The sequence below is a fragment of the Hyperolius riggenbachi genome, chromosome 3 (genome assembly GCF_040937935.1).
Source record: "Hyperolius riggenbachi isolate aHypRig1 chromosome 3, aHypRig1.pri, whole genome shotgun sequence".
In the NCBI taxonomy this organism is placed as follows: Eukaryota; Metazoa; Chordata; class Amphibia; order Anura; family Hyperoliidae; genus Hyperolius; species Hyperolius riggenbachi.
The window spans coordinates 386,601,087-386,622,661 of record NC_090648.1 but is presented as its reverse complement, the minus strand read 5'-3'; the positions used below and the strand labels follow the sequence as shown (position 1 = coordinate 386,622,661).

The following is a 21,575-nucleotide window of genomic DNA, read 5'->3' as shown; positions in this document are numbered from 1 at the left end:
TAGGGCTCAATGGGAGCTTCGCGCGCAAAGCATTGCGCGCGGAAAATTCGCGCGAGTTGCTTCTTATCATGCCTAAAGTGAGTTTAGGCGTGATAAGGGGCTTTTCACTGGCGTGCAAAAACTTTGCACCGCTTTGTGAATCAAGCCCTTTGTATGCAAATTAATGCATGCATTGAAAATGGCCCAACCATATCCCTAGCTTTCAAGCTTTTTACATACAAAAATTCAGGTCAACTAAGAAATTCTTGCAGTTCATTGACCACCCCTAATGACAATCACTATCTTGGTACAAAAATAAAATCTTGCATTAATATCACAAGGATAAAAATTAGAAGATATGTTATGCTGCTACAACTTCAACACAAATAGTATACATTGATTACCCTGATAAACTTCGGTAACAGTGAGGTCTGAAAGGTGGCTGCTATCAAAACAGGTCATTTGGGTAAATTGTGGCCTGGATAATCCATAGGTGCCCATGTTAAAATTCGGAACTACCGTGTACAGTCATTGTAGTGATGTTACCAAGCATTGTAGCGGCTATTTTATCTACTACAGAATTCTACTACAGAACTCTGTAGTGGATAAAAAAGCAGCGTGCATAGAAGATAAAATTGTGTATAGTGGATAAAATAGACCATAGTAGATAAAATAACAGTGGAGCTTCATGGCGGCTATTTTATCCACTACAAAGGTGTGCTACAAACTATGTATGTAATTCAATTTTATTCAGTTATACAATTGTTGCAAACTTATGCTCGTTAAACATCGCATAGTGTTTGTAATGATCGCTGCTGCAGCAGGTGTTGCTGGAAGTAGTAGTGCTGCAGCTCAGGCAGTTCTGATGTCTTTCCATGCAAGCTGCATAGCTTTGTCTGTCTTTCCCTGCTGTCAGCTTGTGACTGATTATCATTCACCTGTGTGGGAATCTGCATGTCTGCTCCCATTGGATGACCTCCGTATAAAGATCTGCTTCCTGCAGGGTTTCCTTGGGTTTTCATAGCTTCAGTTTAAGCTAGTCTTGCTGTCGCTTCAGCCCCCGATCGTGTTTCTTGTTCTAAAGATACTTTACTGGTCTTTGCATCATATATTGGTTCATTGCCAATATATATGCATACCAGCACGTTTATTATTTTCCTTGTATTCGTGTTACGTTGATACATCAGTGTCGCTGATGTATACGTACACGAACTGTTTATATCCTGTGTGCAGTTAGTCAGCTTTCCAGCACGTTTTGGTAGGTTGCGCGTGCCGTGACCACCCGTGCTGAGGTAGTTACCCTGCTCCTGGTTCTGTTTGTGGATTGCGTTCATCTCTGCGAAGAGATAACGAATCCTTCTGAATACTGTTCTGTTACTGTTTGTGGATTGCGTTCATCTCTGCGAAGAGATAACGAATCCTTCTGAATCCTGTTCTGTTACCGTTTGTGGATTGCGTTCATCTCTGCGAAGAGATAGCGAATCCTTCTGAGCCCTGTTCCCTGTATTGCTCCAGTGCTAGTCAGAGTTCCTGCTTATGTCATATATCGGTTCATTGCCGATATATACATATGTTAGTCAGACGTTACAAATAGTTTCATTGATAGCTGTAATTGTAATACGCTAGGAAATCATACTTATTGTATATTTATCTGTGTTACGTTCATCTATCTTGATCCTGCTATTTCCTGACTATCCTGTCCTGTCTTTGTGAGGCACGCCATTGCTGCAAACGCATTGGCTACCTCATCCCAGTCTGTTTTATTGTGGACGCTTGCTGTCACTAAGTAGTGGCTAGTTAAGCAAGCGTTCATTCTGTCTACCTGTCCTGATCTCCTCAGTTCTGGTTTGTGCGCTCAGCGCTACTTTGCGCTGAGACGTTATAACGAAAGTATTGTTTGTGGCTTTCGGATCTGCACCGGCTCTGTGCGCCACAATCTCCTATTGGAGTCAGTCCTCCCCTCCACTATACTAGGGATAGCCTGTTTCCTTGTGCTAGTGTGTGTACCTCCTCCACGTCAGCTCATGCGTTGCATGCTGACTGTGGAGAATACACCACCAAGCCTTACAGTGTTGTTTTTAAATTGCCCATACTCTGAACAATTTCAAACTCCCCATTTGAATTACCTGACCAGCAAAAAGGTTTAATTTTTGGGCTGAGAGGGGCATTACATATATAATGGACTCTGCTCTAATCAGCTGCATCCCCTGATGAAGGCACAAGCCAAAAGCCTTAAATCCTTTGATGTGCAATAAAACATGTTTTTATTCAGTAAGTAGTACTATCTGTGCACAGGATTTATTTCCAACGCAGTCTGCACTACTTTGTCTCCTTTCTCTTCCCTTAGAGAAGAGCAGCTGGCCCTCTAGTGGAAGCAGGAAGCACTGAGTGGACCAGGAAGTATCCAGGCAGTGGGCACTATCAGGAAATTCAGTGGCTCCCTGTGCTGCATGGTTGTCAGCAGTGATTAAGATTACTGGAGGTTATCATAAGCAGCGGAATCCATGCAGATGGGGGTGAGAGGCAACCAGATGGCTCACCAAGCGGATTGTACTGCTGTTCAGGTACTCTGATTCCTCTACATCTTTGGTTGCCAAACCATATGTCCTGTGGAAACTTGCCATAGTAGTGTTTTTGCCTGCAATATCACAGTCACTGAGGCATTGGAAGTTTGATTACACACTGTGGGTGCATATATTGTCATTACATTTTCTGACACTCCATTGAACATTAACTAAGTGCCATATTACATCATAGTGCTGGGGGTAACCTTCTGTTTTTTTCTCATTTAATCCACGGGCTAATTACACCTAGCTCCTACCCTCTTTGGCAGCTCCTGTTGCGCTGCTCTTTTACATATATTTACTGTCCTTCAAACTAACAGAACACTGTAGTGGATAAAATAGCAGCAGGCATAGAGTATTAAATAGTGCATCCCATAAAGCTATAGGCTTGCTATAAACCAGCGGTTCTGGATGCTTGCTTGGCTTAACAAGGGCGGAAAGGGATAATTTGCATATTTAGTAGGTGTGCATTGTGGGTAACCACAAATGTTCATTTATAACTGAAGTATTGCAAATTTCCTTCTGTTTTAAGAAGGCAATTACACCAAGCTTTGCTTTTTTAGTAGGAGGGCTTTTTGGTTCCTTTCATCCCCCTATACATTCCTAGTAGTTTGGGTCACCCTAAGCTGCTTGGTTACTCTGTTGTACTCGACCAAGCCCTATTTCATACAGCCTTATCAATCCCTGCCATGTACTGATGAGGACCAAAAGTCCGAAACAGGCTGTCTACATGTGGGTTTGGTATGGCTGTGTAAAACTTAAAGCTATAGGCTTGCTATAAACCAGCGGTTCTGGATGCTTGCTTGGCTTAACAAGGGCGGAAAGGGATAATTTGCATATTTAGTAGGTGTGCATTGTGGGTAACCACAAATGTTCATTTATAACTGAAGTATTGCAAATTTCCTTCTGTTTTAAGAAGGCAATTACACCAAGCTTTGCTTTTTTAGTAGGAGGGCTTTTTGGTTCCTTTCATCCCCCTATACATTCCTAGTAGTTTGGGTCACCCTAAGCTGCTTGGTTACTCTGTTGTACTCGACCAAGCCCTATTTCATACAGCCTTATCAATCCCTGCCATGTACTGATGAGGACCAAAAGTCCGAAACAGGCTGTCTACATGTGGGTTTGGTATGGCTGTGTAAAACTTAAAGCTATAGGCTTGCTATAAACCAGTGGTTCTGGATGCTTGCTTGGCTTAACAAGGGTGGAAAGGGATAATTTGCATATTTAGTAGGTGTGCATTGTGGGTAACCACAAATGTTCATTTATAACTGAAGTATTGCAAATTTCCTTCTGTTTTAAGAAGGCAATTACACCAACCCATAAAATAGGGCATAGTAGATAAAATAACAGGGGAGCATCATGGTGGCTATTTTATACACTACAGAGTTGAGCTACACAGTAGCAGAACTGCAGTGGATAAAATAGCAGTGAGTATATCAGTAGAGCATCATAGCGTCTATTTTATCCACTATAGAATTCCGTTACTCAGTAGCAGAACTCTGTAGTTGATGAAATAGCGGCAGGGATACCGGTGGTGTTAGAGTTAGGTGTAGGTAGTTGATACATTAAGTCTCATACACACAGTACAATTTTCCATCAGATCGACCGGTGATCTGCTAACAAATTGCATCATATGTAGACGTCCAAATTGTTTCGGCTAGATCTTGGGATCAATTTTGCGTTGATAAGTACCCAAAATCGATCACAAACAACCGATTGCAATACTATCGGATCGGTTGGTAAATTGTACCATGTGTACCCAGCTTTAGTGTTAGGCATATGTAAGGGGGTTAGTGTTAGGCATAGATGGAGGTAGGTTAATGTTGGGCATATTTATGGGGTAGGTTAGTGTTAGGCACAGATGCAGGGGCAGTTAGTGTGAGAATAGGCTTGAGATAGGTGATTGTAGAATATTGGTAACATTACCTTACATATATTTATGTATATACTCTATATATAGTGCTGCCCATAATTATTCATACCCCTGGCAAATTTTGACTCAACCCCTCAGCCCGGGTCTCGGCGTTCCGCCGCCATGAGTGCCTCAGAGATCTTACAGTACCTGCTCCCTTAGGAGTGGACTCTGGACACTCCAACCTGGGTTTCCTAGCATTCTTTTCATAAAACTCCCTTTTTGCTAAATCAGCATGAACCTGTTTAGCAGGAACCTAAGATCTTTCTTCTGGTCCATATGCTTTCCAGTCAATTAAGAATTGTAATGAATTTCTGACAATACGAGAATCAAGAATTCTTTCAACCTCAAATTCTTGTTCACCATCAACTTCCACGGGTGGAGGAGGTGGTATTGTAATTAACTGTGGATTTCAACAGAGAAACATGAAAAGAGTTAACCCCTCTAATAGTCCTGGGCAATTTGACTTTATAAGTTACTCAGTTAATTTTCTCCATGACTGGATATGGACCAATGAACTTGGGTTTCAGCTTGGCAGACGGCTGGTGTAAAGGAGTACACCCAAACCAAATCTCCAGACATAAATTCATCCTCAACAGTTCAGTACATATCAGAAAACAATTTCTGGGTATTTACAGCATTCCTAATGTTATTCTGTACTTGTTCCCAAATGTGGTTACACATTGAGGACCATTCCTCTAACTCAGGAAATATTAGAAAGTGCATTGAACTTGGAGTTAGAGATGGGCCGAACGGTTCCAGGCGAACTTTGGGGGTTCGCGTTCGCCTGCATCAGGCGAACTTTTGCGGAAGTTCGATTCGCCCCATAATGCTGTATTGAGCAAAATTTTTAGCCTCCATTTCACTGTCAGCAGACATGTTATTGTCAAACACACTGCTTTCAGTGCTAGAGAATCCGCCCACCCTCCCTTCAAGCTAGGTCCTTTATACCATTTGACTCAGTTGTCTGGCTACACTAATTAGTTATGGGACAGCTGCTACACACTCTGCTAGGGAGATTTTAATTGGCCTCCCTCCTCCCTCCTCCCTCCACCCTCCACCCCTTCTACCCTACTAAATATTCCCTCCTCCCTCCTACCGGAGGGAGGAGGGTCTCTTCTGCCAGGGAATTATACTATTTTAAAAACCAGTATACATCATACCATAGCTGGGAATACATACATGAGTATACATCATACCATAGCTGGGGATACATACATGAGTATACATCATACCATAGCTGGGAATCGAACCCAGATCTCACTGTGTGGTGGGCACGTCACCCTAAGCACTGTACCACTACTGAAGTAAGTGAAGCTAGCCTAAAATTTAACATTTATGCTCAATGCAATAGAACCATTAGGTTGCTTAACCTCCCTGGCGGTTTATTAAAATCCGCCAGGGGGCAGCAAATACGTTTTTTTTTCGTTTTTTTTTTTCTTTTTCATGTAGCGAGACAATGTCTCGCTACATGATAGCCGCTGCCGAGCGGCATCCCCCCAGCCCCTCCGATCGCCGAAGGCGATCGGAGATCAAGAGATCCCGTTCAAAGAACGGGATCTCTTGGAGGGCTTCCCCCGTCGCCATGGCGACGGGGCGGGATGACGTCACCGACGTCATCGACGTCGTGACGTCAAAGGGGAATCCGATCCACCCCACGGCGCTGCCTGGCACTGATTGGCCAGGCAGCGCACGGGGTCTGGGGGGGGGGGGGGGCTGCGGCGACGCGTATAGCGGCGGATCGGCGGGTAGCGGCGGCGATTGGAGGTTACACACAGCTAGCAAAGTGCTAGCTGCGTGTAACAAAAAAAAATTATGCAAATCGGCCCAGCGGGGCCTGAGCGGTGCCTCCCGGCGGCATAGCCCGAACTCAGTTCGGGCTTACCGCCAGGGAGGATAAAGGAGAACTGTAGTGAGAGGTATATGGAGGCTGCCATATTGATTTCCTTTTAAGCTATACCAGTTGCCTGGCAGCCCTGCTGATCTATTTGGCTGCAGTAGTGTGAATCACACCAGAAACAAGCATGCAGCTAATCTTGTCAGATCTTACAAAAATGTCAAACACCAGATCATACCATAGCTGGGAATCGAACCCAGATCTCACTGTGTGCTGGGCACATCACCCTAAGCACTGTACCACTACAGAAGTAAGTGAAGCTAGCCTAAAATTTAACATTTATGCTCAATGCAATAGAACCATTAGGTTGCTTAAAGGAGAACTGTAGTGAGAGGTATATGGAGGCTGCCATATTGATTTCCTTTTAAGCTATACCAGTTGCCTGGCAGCCCTGCTGATCTATTTGGCTGCAGTAGTGTGAATCACACAAGAAACAAGCTTCACTTACTTCTGTAGTGGTACAGTGCTTAGGGTGACGTGCCCACCACACAGTGAGATCTGGGTTCGATTCCCAGCTATGGTATGATCTGGTGTTTGACATTTTTGTAAGATCTGACAAGATTAGCTGCATGCTTGTTTCTGGTGTGATTCACACTACTGCAGCCAAATAGATCAGCAGAGCTGCCAGGCAACTGGTATAGCTTAAAAGGAAATCAATATGGCAGCCTCCATATACCTCTCACTACAGTTCTCCTTTAAGCAACCTAATGGTTCTATTGCATTGAGCATAAATGTTAAATTTTAGGCTAGCTTCACTTACTTCTGTAGTGGTACAGTGCTTAGGGTGATGTGCCCACCACACAGTGAGATCTGGGTTTGATTCCCAGCTATGGTATGATGTATACTCATGTATGTATCCCCAGCTATGGTATGATGTATACTCATGTATGTATTCCCAGCTAGGAGGGAGGAGGTAGAAGGGTGGAGGGAGGAGGCCAATTAAAATCTCCCTAGCAGAGTGTGTAGCAGCTGTCCCATAACTAATTAGTGTAGGCAGGCAAATGGTATAAAGGACCTTGCTTGGAGTAGGGTGGGTGGGTCCTCCAGCAGTGATGTGTATTTCACTCAATTAGGTGTGGCTCCAGGTATTAGAGCTTTTGAAACATGTTTTCTATCATTTTTCCAGTTGATAGAATTTTTTTAAACTTTCAAAGTTCGCCTCCCCATTGAAGTCTATTGCGGTTCGCGAACTTTTTTAACTTGTTGTCAATGAGTACTCCTAAGTCCTTCTCCATGTTTGATGTCCCCAACTGTATCCCATTTATTTTGTATGGTGCTAGACCATTAGTACGTCCAAAATGCATGACCTTACATTTGTCAACATTGAATTTCATCTGCCATGTATGTGCCCATATAGCCATCCTATCCAGATCCTGTTGCAATATGACACTATCTTCCTGAGAGTTGATGATTCTGCACAATTTTGTATCATCTGCAAAAATAGCAACATTGCTCACTACTGCATCTACTAGGTCATTAATAAATATATTGAAGAGCACTGGACCCAGAACAGACCCCTGTGGGACCCCACTGCTAACAGTCTCCCATTTTGAGTACGATCCATTGACCACAACTCTTTGTTTTCTGTCCATTAGCCAGTTCCCTATCCATGAACACAGACTCTTCCCCAGTCCTTGCATCCTCAACTTTTGCACCAGACTTTTGTGGGGAACAGTGTCGAAGGCCTTTGCAAAGTCCAAGTATATCACATCTACAGCATTCCCAATATCCATATTAGCATTCACTACCTCATAAAAGCTGAGCATGTTAGTCAAACAGCACCTGTCTTTAGTAAACCCATGTTGATGCTGAGAAATAAGATTATTTTCTACTATGAAGTCATGTATAGTATCTCTTAGTAACCCCTCAAATAGTTTGCATACAACTGATGTTAAACTTACAGGTCTATAATTTCCTGGATCAGATTTTTTGCCCTTCTTAAATAATGGGAAAACGTGGGCTGTACGCCAATCCACTGGGACTCTGCCAGTTGCAAGAGAGTCACAAAAGATAAGATAAAGGGGTTTATCTATAACTGAACTTAATTCCCTTAGGACCCGAGGATGCATGCCATCCGGGCCAGGTGCCTTGTCTATTTTTAATTTATTTAGTCTTGCCTTCACTTCTTCCTGCGTTAAGTATTTAATATTACAGTTAGAAGATTGAGACTCTTCTGCCTCTGTAGTTTGCAACAGTGCTGTTTCTTTTGTGAAGACAGAAGCAAAGAAAGCATTTAATAACTCTGCCTTACCTTGGTCATCCACCATTGAGTTCCCATCCTCATCCTTTAGGAGTCCTATACAGTCAACCTTTCTTTTTTTAGAGTTAATGTACTTGTAAAACTTTTTGGGTTAGATTTGATATCCTTAGCGATTTGTTTTTCAGCTTCAATCTTTGCCTGCCTAATTTCTTTTTTACAATTTTTATTGCACTCCTTATAATTGCTTAGTGCAGCCTCGGTCCCCTCCTGTTTTAAGACCTTATAGGCATTATTTTTCCTCTTCATTTTATCTTTAACCTTTCTATTCATCCATAGAGGCCTTTTTTTATTCCTAGACATTTTGTTTCCATATGGGATATACATACTACAGTAATGATTGAGTATAAGTTTAAAAGCTTGCCATTTCCCTTCAGTGTCTTCCCCTTGTAGTACATTATCCCAGTTCACCAAACTTAGTGCCTGCCTAATTTGAGTGAACTTTGCTTTTCTAAAATTCATAGTTTTAGTGGTCCCGCTGCCCCGTGGCCTATCAGTCACCAGATCAAACGTTATCATGTTGTGATCACTATTTCCCAAATGTTCTTGAACCTGCACATTTGATACATTATCTGGTCTATTAGAAATGATCAGATCCAGTAACGCATGCCCCCTAGTTGGTTCAGTTACCATTTGAGTCAGGTAATTGTCCTGTAGTGCTGCCAGAAATCTGCTGCTTTTACCAGAATGGGTAGCCTAAATACTCCAGTCAATGTCTGGAAAGTTGAAGTCGCCCATAATTATGACCTCATTTTTACCTGCAGCTTTTTCAATCTGCTGTAGTAATCGCAGTTCTGCAGCTTCATTAATAAGAGGTGGCCTGTAGCATACCCCAATAAGCAATTGGCAACTTTTATTTCCACTATGAATATTTACCCAAACGGACTCCACATCTTCACAATCTTCCTCCATCTCATCGTTGAGGACAGCTGTAAGCAGAGCCGGATTAAGGCTAAATGGGGCCCTAAGCAAAGTAACTGATTTGGCCCCCCCCATCATGTCGTAATAGAATCAGAAGATGCAGCTGCACAGCAATATGCCGCACACACCGGGCAGCCGAGCTACTGGTTGCTATGGGCAACAGCACGCTTTCCTCTGTGGGTGCACAATGCAGGGAATAGCAGCGGCAAAATGCAGAGTGAGAGATGAATGGCTGGGACATTTGCACTCAGGGGCTGGGGCACCCCTGTGAAGAGGGCGCCAGATATCACAGCAGCAGCACTTTCCCCCTGCATCTCCAGCCTGGCAATAGCAGAAAGCTCTGGACACCGCCAAACCGGAAGCCGTTCCCCAGACAGAATTACATAACCACTCCCACCACCGAACAACCAATTTCCTCCCAAACTAGACAGCCACCATGCAGCCTCCATCCCAGTGAATACGATAGTCCAGCAGAGAAGGCAGCCGCAGTGGGGGAGAATGAAAGCACCAGATGAATCACATTCACCTATTGCGATCCAAGCAATAGAGGTCCCGTCATCCGGAGCCCATCTGTCTCCTCTAGAGTGCTGCCGCTCTGTTACTACTACTATTACTACTTCCTACTTCCTGTCTGATCTGAGAATCAGGAAGTTCAGAGCGAGCGGCTGCACTGTAGAAGAGACAGATGGGTTTCAGATGACGGGATCTCTATCGCTTGGATCATGGATAGGTGAGTGAGCGTTTGCCATCTGCTGCTATCATTCTTGCTGCAGCTGTGGTTCTCTGTGGGAAGGGAGGGTGGAGTGGGCAGCGGCAGAGCGCACAGTAGCAGGAGGGAGACCTAGGAGGAGAGCCTGGCTCTGAAGACAATCAGCAGCGCACGGCATCATTTGACAAGACAAGACAAATAACATTTATATCGCGCTTTTCTCCTGGTGGACTCAAAGCGCCAGAGCTGCAGCCACTAGGACGCGCCCTATAGGCAGTAGCAGTGTTAGAGAGACTTGCCTACGGTCTCCTACTGAATAGGTGCTGGCTTACTGAACAGGCAGAGCTGAGATTCGAACCCTGGTCTCCTGTGTCAGCGGCAGAGCCCTTAAAGGGACTCCAAGCAGTGCCTGTGGATATGCCTTTAAGCATACCCACAACTAATTCATTACATCCTCACACCTACCAGCATGATGTTTGTAATTATATCCCCCTGGGTTCCTTATATTTCATTGCATTGTGCTGAATCGAGCTGCCAACTTTGGAGAAAAGTCGTCCTGTGGCTGTGATTTCGATCGCGAAAATATCGAAAACTAAAAGGCATAGAGCAGCCGTTTATATATCATTGGAAAGAGGAGAAAAAGAGCTTTAAAATGATATGCATCTTTCCATAGTTACTGCACTGCTCAGAGTCCCTTTAACCATTATACCATCCAGCCACCGCTGACTTTGGAGAAAAGTCGTCCTGTGGCCGTGATTTCGATCGCGAAAATATAAAAAACTAAAAGGCATAGAGCAGCCGTTTATATACCATTGGAAAGAGGAGAAAGAGAGCTTTAAAATGATATGCATCTTTCCATAGTTACTGCACTGCTCAGAGTCCCTTTAACCATTATACCATCCAGCCACCGCTGACTTTGGAGAAAAGTCGTCCTGTGGCCGCGATTTCGATCGCGAAAATATCGAAAACTAAAAGGCATAGAGCAGCTGTTTATATATCATTGGAAAGAGGAGAAAGAGAGCTTTAAAATGATATGAATCTTTCCATAGTTACTGCACTGCTCAGAGTCCCTTTAACCATTATACCATCCAGCCACCGCTGACTTTGGAGAAAAGTCGTCCTGTGGCCACGATTTCGATCGCGAAAATATCGAAAACTAAAAGGCATAGAGCAGCCGTTTATATATCATTGGAAAGAGGAGAAAGAGAGCTTTAAAATGATATGCATCTTTCTATAGTTACTGCACTGCTGAGAGTCCCTTTAACCATTATACCATCCAGCCACCGTTGACAGGATGGCATGGGCTGGTTTATGTGCTGATGGGGCTCCTTTGACTCTGAATGGGGCCCCAAGCGACTGCTTCTGTTGCCTGGTCGGTAATCCGGCCCTGGCTGTAAGAGAATTCTTAACAAAGAGACAAACCCCTCCACCTTTTTTCCCTGTTCTATCCCTCCTAAACACATTGTATCCTTTTAAATTAGCTATCCAGTCATGGCTTTCATCCATCCATGTCTCGGTTATTCCCACAATGTCATAGCCTTTGTCATTCAGAATGAACTCTAGTTCGTCTATTTTATTTGCAAGGCTCCGAGCATTGGTTACCATGCACTTTATATTTTTACCACCACATTTACCAATTTTGTTTACATGAAATTGGCTACTTGAATTTTTACCAACCTCCTTAATATTTACACTGTCCCCACCCCCCTCTCCACCCTCCATAATGATAGGTTCCCACTGTCTTTTTACCTCATCTTGTCTACGTATTGAGACTTTATCCTCCCGCCTCCCCCCAGATCCTAGTTTAAAATCTCCTCCAACCGTTTAGCCATCTTCTCCCCCAATGCAGCTGCACCCTCCCCATTAAGGTGCAGCCCATCCCTGCTGTAGAACCTGTAGCCGACTGCAAAGTCTGCCCAGTTCTCCAGGAACCCAAACCCTTCCTTCCTACACCAATTTCTCAGCCACTTATTTAACTCCCTAAGCTCCCTCTGTCTCTCAGATGTAGCACGTGGCACTGGCAGTATTTCAGAAAACACCACCTTGGAGGTCCTTGCTTTAAGTTTATCTCCAAGTACCTGAAAATCCTTTTTGAGGACCTTCCATCTCCCACTAACTTTGTCATTGGTGCCAATGTGTACCATGACAGCCGGGTCTTCCCCAGCCCCACCCAGTAATCTGTCAATTCTTTCCGCTACATGCCGAACCCGAGCACCCGGGAGGCAACAGACTGTACGGCATTCGCGGTTTCTTCGACAGATTACCCTATCTGTGCGCCTAATAATTGAATCCCCTACCACCAGTACCTGTCTAGCCTTAGCTGCACTCCTATTCCCTTTCTCGTTACAGCAGTCTGCCCCTTGGTTGCTAAGGAGCACATCCTGCTGCAGCATTGCTACTCCTGAATCATCCTCCCCAATATTACGCAAACAAGCATACTTATTAGTGAGGGACAACTCGGGACTAGCCTCCCTGCCACTTTTTCCCCTACCCCTTCTAACTGTGACCCAACTAGCGGCTTCCTCTGCTTCTTGGTCCGGCTGTACTCCACCCTCCTCATCTTCAACGGTTCCATCCAGTGTCTGGATCGTGAGATCCAAGTTCTTCTCCATGTTGTGTATGCTTCTCAGTGTTGCGAGATGCTTATTTAGCTCTGCGACTTCCGCCTCTAACTGAGCAACACGCACACACCCAGGGCAACAGTAAACACCCTCAATCCGCTGATCAAGGCATGCATACATGTTGCAGGATGTACACTGCACAGCATCGTCCAACATGATGACTTTTGTGTGGGGAAAAATTATTTAAAGTAAACTGTGGCGGTAAAAGATGAAACGGGAGATTGAGTGTAGCTGGGGAGTAGGAGAGGGAGAGTAAGTAAAGTTGGGGAGTGTGGGGAGTGAGGGGAGGAGAAGGGGGGGGGGGAGGGAGGAGGGGAGGAGGGAGGAGAAGGGGCGGGAGGGGTGGAGGAGTGGAGGTGGAGTGAGTGAAGTTGGGGTGGAGTCCTCAAAATTTAAAGACTACACCACAGCGTGCCTAGCACATTCTAACCAATGCAAAAAACCGCAATATTGATCATGTATACACTTACCATGTAATTTATATTACTGTTTGTGTATGTTGCTGTACCATCACCGACCCTGTATGCGCCAAAAATTATTCCGGGTACAACCCTCGTTGTACTTGGCGAAAAAATGTATTCTGATTCTGAAAAACAGGCAGTGGTCGGCAACAGGGATCAATCTAGAGTAAAGCTTGGTCAGGATACAAGGCAAAGTCGGCAACAGAGATCAAATCAGAGTGTGAGCGCATACCCAGCAACAAGTCACAGCTAATGCTATCACGGGCGATGTCTGAGGGCGCTCACCTGGATTAAATACATGGATTAACCAATCAGAAAGCAAAGGATTCAAAAACAACCAAGGGCCTTTCAGTGAGTCAGCAGATCAGCTGACATGCAGTGTACACACATGGCTACTGTTTACAGCGGCGGAGCGTGTACTGAGAACGCGTCCGCCACCTATCCAATGGGAGCTGAGTGTCAGGCTGCGCTCCAGTGACGTCAGCATCCTGCCGAGACCCAGAAGCTAGCTCCTCAGCCTGGGTCTCGGCGTTCCGCCACCATGAGTGCCTCAGAGACCTTACAATACCATTCCAAATAATCCAAGCTGTTCTGAAGCACCCTAATTACGCTGATTAATTGGGAACAGCTGCGCATTGTGGCTGCTCACAAGTCAGGAAAGGGCTACAAGGCCATTTCTAAATGTTTTCAAGTTCCGGTGGCTACAGTGCAAAGTATTATTAAATAATACAAGATGTTCCACACTGTGGAAAATAAGCCAAAAGTGACACCTGTGGTGGCCAGGAGGATAGTGAGAGAGATGAAAAAGAATCCAAGGATCACCACCAAGGCCATGTTGATGAATCTTGGCTCTGCTGGTGGCAATATCTCAAGGCAGACAATCCAAAAGACACTGCACACTGCTGGGTTCCACGGAGACAGACCAAGGAGGATGCCACGGTGGCGTAGTGGTAAGCTCTCTCACCTTGCAGCGCTGGGTCCCTGGTTCGAATCCCAGCCAGGGCACTATCTGCAAAGAGTTTGTATGTTCTCTCCGTGTCTGCGTGGGTTTCCTCCGGGCACTCCGGTTTCCTCCCACATTCCAAAAACATACAGATAAGTTAATTGGCTACTCTAAAAAATTGGCCCTAGACTACAGTACTTACACTACATAATATAGACATATGGCAATGGTAGGGATTAGATTGTGAGCTCCTTTGAGGGACAGTTAGTGACAAGATATATATATATATATATATACACTGTACAGCGCTGTGTAATATGTCGGTGCTATATAAATACTAAATAATAATAATAAAATGCCACTTCTCCAGGTAAGGCACACAAAAACTTCCTTTGGCCTTTGCAAACTCTCATCTGGACAAAGAAGAAGACTTCTGGTCTTCTGTGTTTAGGTCAGATGAAACAAAAATGTAATTGTTTGCTCACAATGATGTTTCCTTGATTTGGCGTAAAAAAGGAGAAGCCTTCAACCAAAAGAGCACTATCCCCACTGTTAAACATGTTTGTGGGAACGTAATGCTTTGGGGGTGTTTTTCAGCCAGTGGACCAGGGAACCTAATCACAGTAAATGGCACCATGAAAAAAGTGCAATACATAAGGATTCTCAACAACAACATTAGGCAGTCTGCAGAGAAAATTGGCCTTGGGCACCTTGGGACATTTCAGCAGACAATGACCCAAAACACACAGCAAAAGTGGTGAAGAAATGGTTAGCGGACAACAACATTAACTTTTGGAGTGGCCCACCCAGAGTTCTGACTTGAATCCAATTGAGAATCTGTGGAGGGAGCTAAAGATCAGGTTGTTGGCAAGAAGGCCCTCCAACCTGAAAGATGTGGGTCTCATTGCTAAAGATGAATGGACAAAAATACCTGTGAAGACATGAAATAAGCTGGTCTGCAATTATAGGAAGCGTTTGATTGCTGTAATATTATTATTGTTATTATTATTTTAAATACTTATATACTGCCAACATATTACACAGCGCTGTATAGAGTATATTGACACTAAATGTCCCTCAGGGGGGCTCACAATCTAGTCCCTATCATAGTCATATGTCTATGTATGTATCTATCATGTAGTGCATCTATGTCTAGGGCCAATTTTTAGGGGGGAGCCAATTAACTGTTTTTGGGATGTGGGATGAAACCGGAGTGCCCAGAGGAAACCCACACAGACATGGTGAGAACGTACAAACTCCTTGCAGATGTTGACCTGGCTGAGATTCAAACCAGGGACCCAGTGCTGCAAGGCAAGAGTGCTAACCACTACACCACCGTGCTGCCCTAATAGCCAATAAAGGCTTTTCTATTGATTATTGAGAAGGGTATGAATAATTTTGGACTGGACACTTTTTGCTCAAATGTAAATAAAAGCTGAGAAATGTTTTTTGTTTCCACAATAATGCCTCTTGTACATCGTCTTATTATCTTTTGGGAGAGAACTGTGTCATTTCCCCTCAAAAAATTAGTTGCTGGTTGAATAAAAGTAACTTTCAGTCAAAATGTGCCAGGGGTATGAATAATTTTGGGCAGCACTGTATATACAGTATATATGAATTTTGATGTGATAATCAGCAGTTGAACAAAGACATGGAGATATGTAATCTAGTAGCCACTTCTTCATAGACAGGCCCCATAGTTTTTAAATCATAAGCAAACAAGCACATTACATTTGGGCATAAACATGTAATTAGCATACAAAATTGAACTATAAACACAGGGACGCAACTAGAAATCACGGGCCCCCCCTTTGAAGTTTTGGATAGGGGCCCTCCAGCTGTTGTTGCTGGAGGGGGAGCATTGATGGTACTCCAAGGTGAGGGAGGGGGTTTGGGCCCCCTCCCTTCTACTGTTTATGCCTGCTGCTCCCCCTTCCTGCACTGTGCCCCCTCCTGTCCCTAAAAATGGCCCTAAAGGGTCCCAGAGCCAGACTCCCACTCAGGGTTCTCCTCCTAAGGGACCCCCTGTGGCTGAATCCCTTGCAGGGGCTATTGTTACGCCCCTGTATAAATAATATACTCTGTTCTCCCATTGGCAGAACTGTATTCAAATACAAATTAGCTCCATTTTCTCATGCAAAGCAAATGTAAATACTAATGTGCATTTTTACACACCACATTAAGTGCCAGGCCTGCAGTGTTGTGCCCAGGCCAGCAATAACACTGTCTTGCCAGACTGTCACAGTCCAACTTATTGTTTATGTGAGTTTAGTTATGCCTTTAAACTGAACTATTAGTGAATACAAAAATTTGTCTACAGTCTTCCACTGATATTTACATGAAAATCTACAAAGCTTGGGGTTTGCAATATTGATATGTAGGTAACATTATTAACTTGAATTTGAAACTAAAATTAACAACCCACTGCGCAGTACATTAAGGTTGTACTAACCTGTGACATATCAAATACAGTAGAATTTTATTTTTCTTGTTACCTTAGCATTCTGGCATCAAACACAGTTTCAACATCCTGAAGAACTGAAGGTAGATATTTTAGTGCAGCAACCTGAAAAGATAAAAAGGTAAAGATATTCTCAGTTTTACATTGTTCTTTGATCTGTAATTTAACAGTTCCAGAAAACAACTCTATAAGCAAAGAACATTATTATTATGCTATTAATAAAATAGCAGTTTACTCACACAGCACCTCATAAATAAACTGCTCAAAAATGAAAATAACTCCTTTTAAAAAGATTATGGCTTCAAAATAATGAAACTTCTGGGATATAATAATATCAATCTGGTCAGTTAAGTAGCACAGAGGGTTGTTTATCAGTTGGAAGCCACTGACATTTTTATCTCCTCATCTTTTCCTACTTTTTGGTAGCCAGCTGGACATGACTGGTAGCATGAGGTGACAGCTGGACCCCACAGAGATTGCACAGGTAGCCCAACTCTTCCAGGATGGCAAATCAATACCTACCATTGCAAAAGGTTTGCTGTGTTTCCCAGCACATCCTCAAAGGCACAGAGGAGATTCCAGGAGAAAGGCAGTTGCCCCAGGGGAGCTGAACAGGGCTGTAAAAGGTTCTTAACCCATCAGCAAGACCAGTATCTGCTCTTTTGGGCAAGGAGGAATAAGTTGAGCACTCCCAGAGCACAACAAAAATACTTCCAGCAGGCCACTGCTGTGAATGTTTCTAGCCAAACAATCAGGAACAGATTTCATGAAGGTAGCCTGAGGGAATGACATTCTTTAGTGGGCCCTGTATTCACTACTTGGCACTGTGGAGCTTGATTGACATATGCCATAGGATACCAGAATAGGCAGGTCCACCGCTGGAACACTGTGCTTTTCACAGATGAGAGCAGATTCACCCTAAGCATATGCTCTGTAGAGGACATTGTGTTGCCTATAATGTAGTAACAATTATTTTGTTTAAAAAAAAAGACATCCATCAAGTTAAAAAAAAAAAAAACAACAACCTGGTCCTGCACCCACACATATCACAGTTGATCTAGCGGAGGGTGAAAAGCGTATGCATTATTCTGCCGCCAAATGGCAGCTTACCCTGCTGCCGCTCAATTTTCAGACGGCGTTAAATACAAATCCCCCACCAAGTTGTAGTAACATGGGGGGAAAGGGGGAAGGGGGGGGGGAGTAATTCAGGGTCTGGCAATTGCTGGCACCTGAATTACCCATTGCGCACACTAGTGCTATAGCGGTGCCCAACTCAGGCGCTACACGGCCAGCACCATGCACCAAAACCACCTGCTTCAGGTGAAAAACCCTTAATAGCCAATTAGCTTTAAAAGGGGAAAAATCCTTCATGACTTCAGATGGCAGTCAGAAAAAATCAAATCTGATGGGAATTATCTAATCATTATAGCCAAGGATGTTCTTCCACGCAAATTATCATAGTTGCATAGTTATGTGGGTTGAAAAAAGACATACATCCATTGAGTTCAACCAGAGAACAAGTACAAAACCAGTCTGCTCCCTCACATATCCCTGTTGATCCAGAGGAAGACAAAAAACCCTTACAAGGCATGGTCCAAATAGCCCCAAAAGGGAAAAAAAGGATCAACATCACTGTTGATCCATCACTGACTGGGCATTACTATGGATCAACATCACTGACTGGGCATTACCTAGTAAGCAGTGGCTGAATGGAGTAATGGTTAAGGGCTCTGCCTCTGACACAGGAGACTAGGGTTCGAATCTCGGCTCTGCCTGTTCAGTAAGCCTGCACCTAATCAGTAGGAGACCTTGTGCCAGTCTCCCTAACACTGCTACTGCCTATAGAGCGTGTCCTAGTGGCTGCAGCTCTGGCGCTTTGAGTCCCCAGGAGAAAAGCGTGATATAAGCATTTGTTTGTTTAATTGTAGCCATGGATGTCTTTCAACGCAAGGAAAGCATCTAAACCCCCTTTAAATGCAGGTATAGAATTTGCCATAACTACTTCCTATGGCAATGCATTCCACATCTTAATCACTCTTACTGTAAAGAACCCTTTCCTAAATAAATGGCTAAAGCGTTTTTCCTCCATGCGCAGATCATGTCCTCTAGTCCTTTGAGAAGGCCTAGGGACAAAAAGCTCATCCTCCAAGCTTTTATATTGCCCTCTGATGTATTTATACATGTTAATTAGATCCCCTCTAAGGCGTCTTTCCTCTAGACTAAATAAACCCAGTTTATCTAACCTTTCTTGGTAAGTGAGACCTTCCATCCCACGTATCAATTTTGTTACTCGTCTCTGCACCTGCTCTAAAACTGCAATATCTTTCCTGTAATGTGGTGCCCAGAACTGAATTCCATATTCCAGATGTGGCCTTACTAGAGAGTTAAACAGGGTCAATATTAACCCCCCTGGCAGTTGAATTCCCGCGGCTGCGCTGCCGCGGGAGGGTTTTTTTTCACTTTTTTTTTTTAGCATGTAGCTAGCCTAGCGCTAGCTACATGCTTCCCCCCTCCCTGCGGCATCCCCCCCGTATCCCCCGATCGCCGCCGGCACCGCTTGCCCATAAGGAAATCCCGTTCTGAATCCGTTTCTATGGTGCTAGACCATACAAACATTGCTCATACCAATGGTGCTAGACCATTGGTATGACCAAAATGCATGACTTTACATTTTTTAACATTGAATTTCATCTGCCATTTATGTGCCCATATTGCCATCCTATCCAGATCCTGTTGCAATTTGTCACTATCATCCTGAGAGTTGATGATTCTGGACAATTTTGTATTATCTGCAAAAGTAGCAACATTGCTTTCTACTGCATCTACTAGGTCATTAATAAATAAATTGAAAAGCACTGGACCCAGTACAGACCCCTGTGGGAGCCCACTGCTAACAGTCACCCATTTTAAATATGATCCATTGACCACAACTCTTTGTTTTCTGTCCATTAGCCAATTCCCTATCCATGCACACAGACTCTTCTCTAGTCCTTGCATCCTCAACTTTTGCACCAGACTTTTGTGGGGAACAGTGTCAAAGGCCTTTGCAAAGTCCAAGTATATCACATCTACAGCATTCCCAATATCCACATTAGCGTTCACTACCTCATAAAAGCTGAGCATGTTAGTCAAACAGGACCTGTCTTTAGTAAACCCATGCTGATGCTGCAAAATAAGATTATTTTCTACTATGAAGTCATGTATAGTATCTCTTAGTAACCCCTCAAATAGTTTGCATACAACTGATGTTAAGCTTACAGGTCTATAATTTCCTGGATCAGATTTTTTGCCCTTCTTAAATAATGGGAAAACTTGGGCTGTACGCCAATCCACTGGGACTCTGCCAGTTGAAAGAGAGTCACATAAGATAAGATAAAGGGATTTATCTATAACTGAACATAATTCCCTTAGGACCTGAGGATGCATGCCATCCGGGCCAGGTGCCTTGTCTATTTTTAATTTATTTAGTCTTGCTTTCACTTCTTCCCCTGCGTTAAGTATTTAATATTACAATTGGAAGATTGAGACTCTTCTGCATTTGTAATTTGCAACAGTGATGTTTCCTTTGTGAAGACAGAAGCAAAAGAAAGCATTTAATAACTCTGCTGTACCTTGGTCATCCCAGGGCCGGCGCTACCATTAAGGCAGAGGAGGCAGCTGCCCCAGGGCCCCAGAGCTTGTAGGGGCCCCCAGTGGCTACAAGAGGAAAAAAAATTTCAAATCGGCCTTATAGTTTTTGAGAAAATCGATTTTAAAGTTTCAAAGGAAAAAAAACACATTTAAAAACCTGCCGACTTTTATGGTTAATAGCAAATCCACCTTAAATGCTAGAAACCCTAAATTTGCAGGATATGTTAAGGAGATCATTAGGAATAAGAGGAAAAAACAATTTTTCAAAAAGACCTTATAGTTTTTGAGAAAATCGATTTTAAAGTTTAGAAGGAAAAAAGTATAGTTTTAAATGCGGTAAATGTCACTTTTAGTAGCAAACCTAACGGTAGTGTAATTTTACATGTATCAAAAGAAAGAGCAATACATTTCCTGACGGGGTTTCCAGGGGGTCCATACGCAGCCGCAGCGCTTTGGCCATGGATCGCTATACAGCCGCAATATGGCTGTATGAAGATCCCTGGCATTTTTTCCTATTTTCCCAATTTTTTTTATGTTTAGAGTGTAGGTTTTTTTTCTTTTTTTTTATTATGTGGAATACCCCCTCCTGAAACTTTTTAACCCCTTGTCCCCCATGCAGGCTGGGATAGCCAGAATGTGGAGCTCTGACCGATTGGGACTTCACACCCTGACTATACCAGCTGCAAAAAAGGTCCCCTAATGCCGATTTTTGTTCCGGGGTATATGTTGGGGGGGCCCCCCAGGTTTATTTTGCCCTGGGGCCCCATTGTTGCTTAAACCGGCCCTGGGTCATCCACCATTGAGTTCCCACCCTCATCCTTTAGGAGTCCAATGCAGTCAACCTTCCTTTTTTTAGAGTTGATGTACTTGTAAAACTTTTTTGGGTTAAATTTGATATCCCTAGCGATTTGACTTTCAGCTTTAATCTTTGCCAACCTAATTTCTTTTTTTACAACTTTTATTCCACTCCTTATAATTATATATATATATATATATATATATATATATATATATATATATATATATATATATATACATACATACATACATATATATTATATATATATATCATAATTAATTTTATTTACAGAGTGCAAACATATGCCGTAGCGCTGTGCAAAAAAATACACCAATGAGGAGCTTAGATAAATGAGCAGTTCAACATACTGTACAATCAGGACGACCAGTGACATAAGTGAAAATACACACAATTAATGCAT

At 43.4% G+C, this 21,575-nt stretch overlaps 1 protein-coding gene and 1 long non-coding RNA gene across 6 annotated transcripts in view; one reads left to right on the top strand and one right to left on the bottom strand.

Moving 5' to 3' along the window:
* Positions 1–21,575, bottom strand: part of DOCK2 (dedicator of cytokinesis 2) — a 566,587-nt gene that overhangs the window by 312,187 nt on the left and 232,825 nt on the right. For all 5 annotated transcript variants that reach the window (XM_068277405.1, XM_068277401.1, XM_068277402.1 and 2 more), the window contains one exon: positions 16,760–16,830. In XM_068277405.1, the coding sequence (XP_068133506.1) occupies positions 16,760–16,830 (71 nt within the window). The remainder of the gene's footprint in view (positions 1–16,759; positions 16,831–21,575) is intronic.
* Positions 1–21,575, top strand: part of LOC137564071 (uncharacterized) — a 147,761-nt gene that overhangs the window by 41,511 nt on the left and 84,675 nt on the right. Inside the window, exons 3-4 of the long non-coding RNA XR_011030506.1 lie at positions 2,327–2,543; positions 16,765–16,846. This is a non-coding gene — a long non-coding RNA (uncharacterized lncRNA). The remainder of the gene's footprint in view (positions 1–2,326; positions 2,544–16,764; positions 16,847–21,575) is intronic.